This window comes from Tiliqua scincoides, chromosome 5 (assembly GCF_035046505.1).
Source record: "Tiliqua scincoides isolate rTilSci1 chromosome 5, rTilSci1.hap2, whole genome shotgun sequence".
Lineage (NCBI taxonomy): Eukaryota > Metazoa > Chordata > Lepidosauria > Squamata > Scincidae > Tiliqua > Tiliqua scincoides.
The window spans coordinates 98,560,984-98,574,722 of NC_089825.1; the positions used below are offsets into that span (position 1 = coordinate 98,560,984).

The 13,739-nt window shown below is 43.4% G+C and overlaps 1 protein-coding gene across 1 annotated transcript; it reads left to right on the forward strand.

The window, feature by feature from the left end:
* The first annotated feature begins 1,402 nt into the window (after positions 1-1,402).
* LOC136652532 (vomeronasal type-2 receptor 26-like) lies at positions 1,403-6,153 on the forward strand. Its single transcript, XM_066629472.1, has 4 exons — positions 1,403-1,537; positions 2,606-2,794; positions 4,811-4,883; positions 5,249-6,153. The coding sequence occupies exons 1-4, from the start codon at positions 1,403-1,405 to the stop codon at positions 6,151-6,153; spliced, it is 1,302 nt and encodes a 433-aa protein (XP_066485569.1).
* Positions 6,154-13,739: the final 7,586 nt, after the last annotated feature.

Sequence of the window (13,739 nt, forward strand, 5' to 3'; positions counted from 1 at the left end):
GGGGCATCACTTGAAAAAGTGCCTTTTTACCCGGCTAGCACGGGTAACTGTATTATGATGCATGGAAATGAGAGCTGACTCATATTTACACCTTCTTGGTTTCATGCTGTATCATGATAATATGTCATTGCAACAAGTCAATAACATAATTACATGTCATTGACTCTCAGAACAATGAGTCTCATAGGTCGGTTTTGAGTTAAGATAATCCACCTTTTGTTCCATAAGGTGGTTGTTTTTATTTTCTGGTTAATTGGCCATAACCTTTGATAGAATACAGATATTCCAATGCCATTTTGTTTCATTGCATTCTGCATTACATTACCTGTCCAATGATATATAACATGATGGTATTATTCATAAATACCAATATTTTCATACCAATATTTTCACAATATTGGTCACTAGTGTCAAGCTCAGCTAGTTCTCCCACTAAAGCTTGATGCCCGGTGCAACTGCTACCCCCTGTACCCCCTTAGCTAAGCCACTGTCTACGGGGCTTCCTCCCAGGAAAGTGTGCAGACGATTGCAGACTTATTATAATTTATTGATGGAAATGTTTACAAAGATGCATTGTTCAGTATACTTAGCATATCATTGATAAGCAAAAGTCTGGATTGTAATAAATATTTCGGTTTGGAAAATGGTTGTTAATTTTCAAAGCGGTTATGAGCCATGTTTTCCCCATTAGATTACTTATGGTACCTATGAGAAACCAGCCACAAAAAATAATTTCCCTTCTCTATACTGGATGACAATAAGGGAAGGTACTCTGCACACCAGCATAGTCCAGCTACTGCTGCATTTCCAGTGGACATGGATTGGTCTCATTGTTTCAGAGGCTGATAGTGGAGAAGGCTTCCTGCAGAGGCTGACACCACTGCTAACCCAGAACAGCATTTGTGTTGCATTCTTAGAAAGGACTATCGTTGTCAAGGATCTTAATTTGGATAACACTCAAAATGCATTAAGGCAAAACATATTCAAGATACGCTCCACACTTTTATCCACTACAGTCAACGTTGTTATTGTTGACGGAGACGCTCAGACTCTGGAACCATTGGAAGCCATTTTATACGTAGCTGAATTTTTAGATAGACGTCATATAGGGAAGGTTTGGATCACGTCACCTCAGTGGGATTTCGTCAGCACTGTTTACACTGAGGGCTTCTTTGCAAAAACATTCCATGGGACTTTGTCTTTCACAACCTCCGTGAAGGCCGTGCCAGGATTCCAGGACTTCCTTCAGACTCTAAAACCTAAAAAGTCGCTTGCACGTTTTCTCTGCCTTTTCTACAAATCTGCATTCAGGTGTTGCCATGATGGGAAAATTAAAACTTGTAAACACTGTACCGGAGAGGAGAAACTGGAGAGCCTGCCTCAGACTCTATTTGAGATGGAGATGAGTGATGTGAGCTACCGTATTTACAATGGTCTCTATGCTGTAGCACATGCTTTAAATGCCATATATACGTCCAGGCCGAAAAGAATGCTGAACGGAGACACAGGCAAACCTTTGAACATTGAACCCTGGCAGGTATATTCCTCACTGTATTGAAACTGTTATGTATGGTGCAATCCCAAGCACACTTACTAGGAAGATAATTGGAGCACAGTGGAAATCACTTCTATGTAAACTTGCTGTGGATTGAGTGGGTGGTGTGGGTGAAATCATGTTCCCAGGCACATGGGGGGGCATATTGCTAAAGCTAAGCACATCTGAACCTTGCAGGACTTTGATGACAGACCTCTTGTATATCCCAGGCACATTGCTTTATAGCCCAAGCCTATGCTTGTCTACTCAGATATAAGTCCATTGTGTTCAATGGGGTTTACTCCTAGGAAACCGCATAGGGCTGAAGCCTTAAGTTCCAAAATGTAAGAAAAGCAGAATATAACAGGAATGTGTGATTCAGGCTGCGGGCAAGACAGAACTTTCCCTTTGTAGCCCATGGAAAAGTGCCACAGCTTTCCCGCCTGCTTACACCTGAGGAGGCTCTCTTTACGTTCGAGAAAGTAGGGGCGAGGAGAGCCTCCTCGGGTGTAAGCAGGCAGGGCAACTGAGGTGCTTTTCCAAGGACAAAGACAGGGCAGTTCTGCCACACCTATTGCTCTGAACCGCACGACCCTGAAATATTAATTTTCATTGTGAAAGCATCCACAAAGCTCCCTGGAAACCTTTGAGTAGAGGAGCAAATTGAATACTTCAATAGGGCCCAATCCTACCCAATTTCCAGCACCAATGAGCTGCACCGTAGCCCCAAGTAAAGGAAAAATTATTCCCTGACCTCGACAAGGCCTCTGTGACTACCCCCACAGGGTATAGCAGAATGCAGAGCAGGCCCCATTGACACAGTTGCATCAGTGCGGCAAAGTTTGGATTTGGCCCATAGATGTTGAAATGTTGGATATGATGGTGAGCTGAGAGGAGCTGAAGATGAGGAAGATCTGCCAGGTGTATTCTTATAGTTTTTAATAAATGAAAAATGTTCTTTTAACCTGTACATCTAAGGTTTACAGGTGTCTTTTCTGACCAGGGGATTGGTAATACAGTGCGCAATATACATTTAAGCTATCAGCTGTTTTCTGTTTGTGTCCAATCTAGATGCACTCTTTTTTGAACAATGTCCACTTTAACAATGGTGCTGGCCATGAAGCCTGGTTTGCCAATCAGGGACTGTCTTCTGGACTTGATGTCATCAACTGGGTCACTTTCCCCAATCAAACCTTCCTTAAGATCCGAGCTGGAAAGATTTCTCCAAGTCAAGAGTTTACCATCCATGACGAGGCCATTGTGTGGAATAGCAGATTTCAGCAGGTAGGGCTAAAATCCTTCAGCAAGGTCACCTCTTCATTTGCTTGGGAACATTCCTGAACATGAGAGCATTCCTGGAGGCATGCACTGCAAGCTATGGTGGGGGCAGGATTGAGAGGCCTTTGAGAATGTAAAGGAGCATACTTTCCCCTGACCTCCGTATAGGCCCCCTGACAGCCTAGGGGTCTCCTTGTACCTATGCCAGCTCTATAACTGATATAAGCCTGAGGAGAGCCTGAGGGTGGGGAAGCTTGTAAACTAGGGGATAGGATTCGACATGCATGACTCCCACCAGATCAAACCCCTCCCCTCCCTGACCGACCCCGGTTCCTCCCCTGAAGTGCACTATTACTCCTCCTCTCTGCCCAAAACCCAACCCTGCCAACAACTTACTTGAGTCTCCAATTGTGGCAGCCAGAAAGTGTCCTGCAATGCTGGAATGTGAGTAATAGCAGTGCAGGGTGACCAAAGGATTTTACTCCTGTGGTGCAATCGTTTGCCTGACTACTCAGAAATAAGTCTCACTATGTTGAATTGGGCTTACTGCCAGGAAAGTGTATATAGGATTGCAGCCTTACAGTCACAGCTGGTATTGTACAAGTCTTGTAGGAATGCTGAAACAAACCATTAGTACATGTAAATGAATTTTAACTGATCTATTTTCCCCAAACATCCCAGAAGCTGTAAATCTAACCACGCTTACCTCGAGTAAGACCCATTGACTATCACTGTTAAAAGCATATACATAGTAGCCTGTTAAAAGTACAGATCTGAAACATTTCCCCAACATACATACCATGGTAGCATAAAGTCAAATACATTAAAAATATAATGCACATTGAAATGAATGGGGACCATCCAAAATTGGTTCGCGACTCACCTAATGGGTCCTGACCAACAGTTTGAGAAACACTGAATACGACTGCAAGAGTCACAGATCGGTATTATCCAGGTTTTGTAGGATTGCTACGACTACACCATTAGTACACGATTAGTCAAATATCTATATTGAGGAAAAGATGGTAAATAAATATACCTATATTGAGAAAAATATCAAATAGATAGCTGGGGTTTGAGTTGGGCCCCACTCCAAGGTGGGCCCCACCTTTTAACAAGTTGAAACACACAGAAAAAAGGAGGATGTCCCTAGTGTTGAGTATTAAAAGACAGCTTTCTCTTATGTCCCATTCTTTTTATTCTTAGATGCTACCCCATTCAGAATCTAATTGCTATTGTGCACTTGCGTACCACAGAGGGTAAAGGGGGACACACGTCCCAGGATTCCACCCCTCTGCCCCCCTGCCAGCATCCATGCCTCCATCCTCTCAAGCACCACTTTCACCACTTTCAGCTGCCCTTCAGAGACCTTCTGGGGCCAGGGAAGTTGCATATGGCCTCCTCCTGCCTCCGAAGGGCTTCTGAATTCTCTGGAAGGCTTCTAAAAGCCCTTTTGTTTAAAGCCTTATAAGACCTCCAGAGGACCAGAGGAGACCACGTGCAGCCTGGACGCGATGGTAAGGGGTGGCAAGCGGTGAGGGGGGGCAGTATTCTGTGATCCTTGCCCTGGATGGCACAAGGGCCAGGAATGCCAGTGAAATTGCCAATTTCCTGATGAATAAAATCACGCTGAGTTTTCTACTAGCAGAAAGACACTTTGGAATTAAAACCAAATCTTGGTGTATTTCCTACTTCTTTTGGACTGTGCTCTGAACTGTTTTGAATCCCAGTAGGAAAAACAGATCTCTCTGCCGACTCTCCCTGAAGTCAAATACCACAGGAGTCCACAGCAGGTCGCTGGCAACAGGGGAGTTCTCTGTTGCTGGTCAGGATCAAGTTGATCTCCTGTTCTTGATAAGCTGAAGTGCACTGGAAGAGAAGGATGGTCGTGGTGGTGGGCATCAAATGTTTGCTTCAGCGTTTCTTCCCCTTCTTTCTTCTTAGAATCCGCCTGGTTCAACCTGTGTTGAGAGCTGCCGTGTCGGACACAGCAAGACGGTTCGAGAGGGAGAAGCAATCTGTTGCTATGATTGTACTTCGTGTCCAGATGACATGATATCTAACCAGACAGGTGACTGACAGTTGCTGATTTTCCAGGAAATATTTGCAAATATTTGTCCACCCTAACATCATAACATATGCCTAGGTATGGTCTGTCCTTCTCCAAACACTTAAATTATGATGCACAGATTCTTAAAAGGAAACTGGTTGCAACTTTAACAAGGGAGGATCCAAGAAAGACTTCAGAGGCAGTCCATTAAACAGTTCAGTGCACTTAACTCCACTGGTGCCTGTCACTTGCTGCGTTTTGTCGTTCCCCTGATACTAAGCATTGTTCACAAGGAAAGTGAGGAATTCTTGTCCAACGTTTGCTTTCAACCTTCCATCATTCCTCTGGATTCATACAGCTACTGAAATTCTCTTTGTCCTTTTCAGATGCAGCTCATTGCGTCAAATGCCCAGAAGATCAGTACCCAAACAAGAACCAAGACCAATGTATCCCCAAACAGATAGCCTTCCTAAACTACGAGGAACCCTTAGGAATCAGTTTGGTTTCTATTGCTTTTTCCTTTACAGCAATAACAGTTATGGTGATACTGATCTTTTTAAAGAACTGGAACACTCCCATTGTCAAAGCCAACAATCAAAACCTCACCTGCATTCTTCTCAGCTCCATCCTGCTTTGCTACCTTTCCTCCCTGCTCTTTCTCGGCAAACCTAGCAAGGTGTCCTGCCTTCTCCGACAATCGGCTTTTGGCATCATTTTCTCTGTGGCTGTTTCTTCTGTTTTGGCAAAAACCATCACTGTGGTCCTGGTCTTCATGGCCACCCAGCCAGGGAACAGGATGAGGAAATGGCTGGGGAAAAAGGTGGCCCACTCGATTGTCCTTTCCTGTTCCCTCATTCAAGTGGGGATTTGCACTGTATGGCTGTCCACCTCTCCTCCATTTCCAGATGTTGACATGCACTCCCACACTGAGCACATCATAGTGGAGTGTAATGAAGGGTCGATCATCATGCTCTATTCTGTCCTGGGCTATGTTGGTTTTCTGGCCCTCACCAGCTTCACAGTCGCTTTCTTTGCCCGAAAACTGCCAGATACTTTCAATGAAGCCAAATTCATCACCTTCAGCATGCTGATCTTCTGCAGTGTGTGGGTCTCCTTCATTCCTGCTTACCTGAGCACCAAAGGGAAAGACGTGGTGGCCGTGGAGGTCTTTGCCATCTTGGCCTCCAACACTGGCCTCCTGACTTGCATTTTTCTCCCTAAATGCTATGTTATTGTGCTAAAACCAGATCTCAACTCCAAGCAGCTGCTAACAGAGAAGAGAAGTAATTAAATTGGATTCTAAGATGATAGTTGTTTTGCATGTTTTTCTCTCTATATGTTTCCATACAGTATGAATACAGGATCACAGCATTTCACATTTTTAATCGTCCTGATTCTTTAGAATCCACAATGTGGGGTGAGAAATCATTTCAGAAGCAATAATTGCACCTCCTGGGTAGCTACCCACAAATAATGTTAATAATGCAAGATACAACCCAGAAGTCAAAATGTTGAAACAAGGAAATATCAAGTTCATATTAAAGGCATGATGCTAAGGCAACACAGGTTACCAGAAGAACCCAAGGGTTTCCATCCTCTAAAACAGCCTTGCCCAAACCCCAGCCCGGAGGCCATTTGTGGCCCTTGGGGACCCCCAAACCAGCCCACAGAGCATCCTCAGTCTCCAGTGAGCCTCTGGCCCTCCAGAGACTTGTTGGAGCCTGTGCTGGCCGGACGTGACTACTCTCAGTGAAAGGGTCCACTGTTTGACCTCTTGCGTGAGTTGCAGGCCAAGAGCTTCCTCCGCTGCTTGCTGTTTTACATCTGTGAAGCTGCAGCAAAGGCCAGCCTTGCTTTGTTCAATACATTACACATAAGCAGCCCCGCAGCATTAATTGTTCTATCTTTCGATTGCCTTTCGAATAGACAGGTCTCTGGCAATATCGTGTCAGTAGGTAAGTCCCAAAGTTGATGAAAGATGTCAGAATTGTGCCCCACCCTGGAATTGAAATCTCCTGAAATTAGAATCTTATAAGAGGGAAATTTACCGGATTTACCGAAATTAAATCCGGATAAGACAGAGGCTCTCCTGGTTCGGAAATCCTTGATGCAGGTGCTGGACTATCGGCTTGCGCTGAATGGGGTTGCACTCTCTCTGAAGGAGCAGGTCCGCAGCTTGGGGGTCCACCTGGACTCGCAGCTGCTCCTGGATTCCCAGGTGGCGGCTGTGGCTAGGGGGGCCTTCGCTCAGCTTCGGCTGGTGCGCCAGCTGCGGCCGTACTTGGATCGTGCAGACCTGGCCACGGTGATCCATGCCTCGGTGACATCGAGATTAGATTACTGTAACGAGCTCTATGTGGGGCTGCCCTTGAAGACGGTTCGGAAACTGCAACTAGTGCAGAATGCGGCGGCCCGTGTGGTTACTGGAGGTAGGCGGTTCGACTCTGTCAGTCCGCTTCTCCATCGGCTGCATTGGCTGCCCATTCGTTTCTGGGCCCAATTCAAGGTGCTGGTATTGACCTTTAAAGCCCTATACTGCTCTGGACCAGGGTATCTTAGAGATCGCCTGCTCCCGTACAATCCGGCTTGTCCTCTTAGGTCATCAGAGAAGGCCTTTTTACAAGTGCCGCCGCCTAGGGAGGTACGTGGGGCGGCTGCAAGAAATAGGGCCTTCTCAGTAGTGGCACAAACGCTATGGAACTCCCTTCCCCCTGACTTAAGAATGGCTCCCTCTCTTGAGACCTTTCGGCAAGGCCTGAAGACCCTTCTGTTTAAACAGGCCTTCTGAGTTCTCGGCCTTTTAACATCTTTTTAACATCTTTTAATATTTTTACAGGCCTGTTTCTTTTATGACTTGCTGCTGCTCTATGCTCTTTTCACCTATTTTTTACTCTGACTGCTGTTTTTTATGATGTGTTAATATGTTTTTATTTGTTTTTAAATTCTGTTTTTATATGTTGTAAGCCGCCTTGAGTCCCTTTGGGGAGAAAGGCGGGATAAAAATAAAGTTGTTATTATTATTATTATTATTATTATTATTATTATTATTATTATTATTATTACCAGTCAGGTCATTAATTATACCACTAAGATATGCACATTGCTTTTCAGTAGCAGATTTATCTTTTAAAGGAGGCATATATATATATTAATTATCATTATGCTTTGGGGCATTAGCTTCACCTTGATCGCTTGTATTTTGCAAAAACTGTCAGCCATAAATAGCAATTCATGTTTGAAAGCAGGTTTCACTAATATGGCAAGGCCTCCAACTGGGCGGCCTTTTACTGCATTCTTCCGTGCGGGTAAACATATAGAAAGAAACCCATCAAACTCAATAGGTCTAATTGCCCAAGTTTCCTGCAGTAAAATAATGTCTCGGTCTCTTAAAACAGTATCTAGCTCTTTTCCACGAGTCTTTGCAAACCAACCAGCGATATTCCAAGAAAGGATTTTCAGCTGGCCCTGTGGAATGCTCTGGGAGCGGGTAGGTGGAAGTCAATCTAATGAAGTTGACGCTGAGAGAATTTGAGTATCTGAATCCCTCTGATTTCTTATAAGAGAATGTCGTGTCCCTTTTTCAGGGGTAGTGTCCTCAGACAGTCTTGACTTGGCATCTAGGTTGTTCAGCAGCTTTGCCCCTTCTGAGGTTGTTTTGGTTTCTGGAAGAGGATGAGTGTAATCAGGTGTAGAAGGTATCTGCACCAATTGGCTAGATTGAATATCCTCTGATGAGAGCTGTGGTAGTTGTGCTGTAGCTTCCTCTAGATTAGCAAATACTGTCTGTTGTTTAGTTGGTGGAAGAAAATTACATGTCTCTGCCGCTGCTTTCTCCAACACTACCATTGATTGGCAAAGGCCACTGACAATGGTCTCTGTATATGGTGAGTCCAGATTATTCAAAGGCAGTTCCATAGTCTCAGAGATCTGAGCCATGTTGACAGATGATAGACCTAGAGAGGAGGACAAACTACCTCCAGTTGGAGGCTCCTGATGAATCTCTGCCTGGATGGATCACGTCTGAGGTGGGGCTGCATCTGGAACAGAAGTTGTATGGTCTCGTGAAGGAGGTAAGCTCTTAGATGATGCAGAGCCACAAGGGATCAATAGAATGTCCGTTAGTTCTTGCCATACCATCTCCAATTTCTTGACCATTCTTAGTTGTTCCCGTCGGGGAAGAAATCTAAAAGCCTCCAGGGCCTCCCTGGTCAATGTGTCCTCATCAATGTTCAGGTACAGTGATAGATCTATTGACTAGGAGCTTGTGATGCTGCTGAGAGAGCCAGTTTTCTGAGGAGATATCAGTTTGTGGAGGGTCGTTAGGTGGACGCTGGGGAACATCACCAGTACTTGCAATCTCCTCAGAGCTGAGCACAGAGTTCTTTGAAGGATGTTTCCTGGCGCATTCCATATCTATGTCGGGCATCTCATCCTGTGGTTCTGTAGTTGAGTTAATGACCCTCTTAGGGCACCTTATTGAAGGTGAACCCACATGGTCCATCCTGACCAGTTGGTCATTTAGTGTCACGGGGGGTCGTTGGTTCAGACCTGCAGAGGTGGTTGAAACTCTTTTAGCAGTCAGCTCTATGGATGAAAGAGAGTCTGGAGGAACAGACCCATCTGCCAAATTCCTTGAGTTATTGGATTCTTCAGCAATTTCCATACTATCAAGCTCAGTAGCATCGAGCTGTGATAAAAGGTCTTTCCTAGGATTTCCAGGCATTGTGCCCACAATGACATCAGCTGTTTCATCAACATCCAAAGAACAGCTTACTGACTTAGGTTCAGTCTCCCTCATTTGTTCCTGCCGTGTGGCAAACGTATACATCAGATGGGACTCTGACAGAGCGGGTTGGGAAAGCTTTCCACATATGTCTTTGTCAGTTCCTGGATATCGCAGGTTGGAATTGCGATTCAGTTCAGTTAAGGCAGTTTCTAGGCAGAGGGATAGGCTTTGCTAGGTAGCAGAGTCCCTTTCAGTAGTGTTCTTTATTATATTTGGACTCGGAGAGTTTGTTTGCTCATTAGAGGGGGATGTTGCTGCAGTCTTATCAGCTGTCTGAGCAGGCAAGAATCACTTTGTGCAGGGATGGAGGATGATACAGTGGTCAGAGGCTTGGAGCTATGTGTGGAGGAGGGCAGCAGCTCTTGATTAGAGTCAGAGAAATCAGAGAAGACTCTCTTTGCTGTTATTTTGAATGTACTGAGAAACCTTCTCATTCGAAGCAGAGTCAGGGGAATTGTAGAGGTGTCAAAGGACAGAAGGAGTCTGACTCTAGATGCAGGACTACTTAGCCATTGGGCACTTATCATGTCAATTTGATTAAGATCCATACATAAAAGTTTACTTAAGGATATTTTTACACAGAACCTGTCCCTCCATTTTCCATAATTTACTGGCACTCTGCCAACCTCCAAGAGAATTTGGTTTGCTTGGAAACAGCGTGAGTGAGAGCCAGCAGCTTTAAGCAAAGAGACAGGTTTGATCCTAGATTCTTTCGCAAAGACAGAGGCGTCCTTGGACATTATCTGCGTGTGGCTATAAGCTTGTGTTGTTGCTGGAGAACTGCCCTTGGGTCTTGGGGCTGATTGCTCCTGCAGCTTCTTTTGTAGTTTATCAATTTGGGAGGATATAAACTTAAGTTCCCGAAAGATTGCCAAAACTGTTCTAGCCGCAACAAGGGAGTGATCTCCCAAAAGAGTTAAGATGGAAGTATTGCCTGGTTCAAGGTCCACCTGTTTCTCTTGGTCTCTGTGAGTTAGGTCCTTATCTCCCAGTGCACTCTCATGAGCATAAACATTTACTGAGATCGCTTCAGGGCAGGACCCATTCTTAGTGTTTCCCAAACATGGTATGCTGTTATGTTCTTCCCCCTCCAAATCAATTTCAGCCTCTAGACAGCTCGAGTTATTAGATGAAGCAGGGTTAGGAGTAACACTTACGGTCTCGTTCCAAGATGTTATTTGGTCCAGTCTGAGCTGTTTAGAGACCTTTGGAGGGGACCCGCTGCCAGCTCGCTGCCTTTTCTTTCTCCTGCCCATGCTCAATCCAAATCAATCCACAGAAGTAGGCACTCCAAAGCGGCAAAATAACCAGTATCAATGTTGTCAGCAGGGTCTTCAGCTAGTTAAAATAACTTGGGAGAAGAAAAAACCTCCCGTGTTGCCACTAAGGCAAAAAGATAAGAGCTCCAGCAGCTGAAATTCTGCTAGACGGCAGCCCAGTTCTAAGTAACATGACTGAGAAGCAGTGCTTCATAATGCTCAGAAGAAGCTGGGTTATTGCATCATGACCAGAAATATCCAGGACTGGGAAAAAGTAGATACTGCATACAAATTTCCAAAAGTCAAGTGGGCTATAGAGGTCCCTACTTGGAAAAAGTGCTCCACTTGTGAAGGAAGGACTTCTTGGAGGACGATTCTTCTCTTAGAGCAGGGGTGTCCAAAATTTTTGTCAGGAGGGCTACATAATCTCTCTGACATATGTGTTGGGGGCCAGGAAAAAAAGAATTCCTTTACATTTAAAATTTGAATAATGGTTTTACATAAATGAATATATTGGAGATGGAACTTATATGAATAAATGAAGGTTTCTTTTTTTCTTTTTTTTAATATATTTTATTCATTTATTACAGATACAGGAAAGGAAATAGGCTTAACTTTGGGTAGGGTACAACACAGGTTACGCATAAGGTTTGGCCCCAGATTCCAACATACATCATTCAATTAACACAAAAAAACACACAATAATCATCAATACAAAGGTTCGCATATTTATCAATATAAAAAATTAATTTTTACGAAACACTCAATTTTATCTAACTAGATTTATCTGCCCAATCATAAAAAAACTTCCAATATTTTCTTACTCTATCTAGATCTCTCTCTTTCATTCTTTCTGTTAAAACATCCATTTCTGCTACTTCATAAATGTTATCTATTAAATCTTCTTTAGTTGGTACATCTATAGATTTCCATTTTTGCGCAAACAATATTCTTGCTGCTGTAACAATATTTACAATAAGGTGTTTCTTAGGTTGGTCTTTAATTTCTGATGACACATTTAGGGGGAATATTTCTGGTTTGAATGGTAATACACAATGCAATATCTCTTGCAACACTTTATGTATCATTTTCCAATATTTCTTTGCTTTTTCGCATGTCCACCACATATGATAAAAAGTTCCTTCTAACTCATTACATTTCCAACACTTATTTGATAACCCAGAGTACATTTTTGCTAACTTCTCTGGTGTTAAATACCATCTATAAAACATTTTATATAAGTTCTCTTTAAAAGTCACTGCTTTAGTTATCTTAATATTTGTATTCCAAATTTGATTCCAATCCTCCATTAATATATTATATCCAAATTTTTTTGCCCAACGCACCATTGCATCTTTAACTATCTCATCTTCCATTCTCATCTCCAGGAGAAAACTGTACATTTTTCTTATATACTTCCCCTCATCAATCAAAAATATTTTATCAAAACTTATATCTTCTTCACATAGACCTATTTTTTGGTCTTCTCGTAATCTTGTTCTTATTTGCATTTCATTCCACCAGTCCAACTTTATTCCTTTCCCTTCTAACTCAGACTTACTTAAAATCTCTCCTTTATTGTTCAGCAAGTCACTATATGACATGCACAATACCACAATACCACAATTTTAGACTTTTCATAGTTTAGCTGCAAAGAGTTTGTTGTAAGATATTCAATGCAGGCTTTGACCAGTCTCCATAAGCCCATTTTTGTACATGAGATCAGAGCCATGTCGTCAGCTTATAAAAGTAAAGGGACGTCCACCGATCCTAGTTCGGGGCAATGCGAGTCAAGCTTTGATAAGATGGGGGCCAAATCATTGATGAAAAGGATGAACAGAGTGGGTGCCAGCACACAACCCTGCTTGACACCCTTGTTGATCGGGATTGGAGCTGAAAGGTCACCTTGTGGGGATAATTTCACTTGAGAGGAAGTGTTTAGGTGTAGGACACGAATTAGTTCTAGTAATCTTTTGTCAAGTCCCATCCCTTTTCCAGATGTCGACCTGCACTCCCAGACTGAGCACATCATAGTGGAGTGTAATGAAGGGTCGATCATCATGCTCTTTCTGTCCTGGGCTACGTTGGTTTTCTGGCCCTCACCAGCTTCACAGTCGCTTTTCTAGCCCGAAAACTGCCAGATACTTTCAATGAAGCCAAATTCATCACCTTCAGCATGCTGGTCTTCTGCAGTGTGTGGATCTCCTTCATTCCTGCTTACCTGAGCACCAAAGGGAAAGACGTGGTGGCCGTGGAGGTCTTTGCCATCTTGGCCTCCAACACTGGCCACCTGACTTGCATTTTTCTCCCTAAATGCTATGTTACTGTTCTAAAACCAGATCTCAACTCCAAGCAGCTGCTAACAGAGAAAAGAAGTAATTAAATCCGATTCCAAGATGATAGTTGTTTTGCATGTTTTTCTCTCTCTCTGTTTCCACACAGCAAGAATACTAGAGCACAGCATATCACATTTTTAACTCAGTCCAGATTCTTTGGGATGGAATGTATACGGTGGGATGAGAAATCATTTCAGAAGCAATAGTTGCATCTCCTTGGTAGCTATCCAAGGATAATGATAATAACGCAGGACAAAGACACAACCCAGAAGTCAATGTTGAAACAAGGAAATACAAAGTTCATATAAAGACATGATACTAAGGCAGCACAGGATCACCAAAAGAACCCAAAGGTTTCCATCCTCTAAGAGCAGAATCTTCCTCCAAGAAGTCCTTCTTTCACATGAACAACAATTTTTCTGAGTAGAGGAAGGGAATTTTTGTAGTCCAAACTATTGGAAATTTTCTATAGTTCTGAGGTTTTTTTTTTCCAATC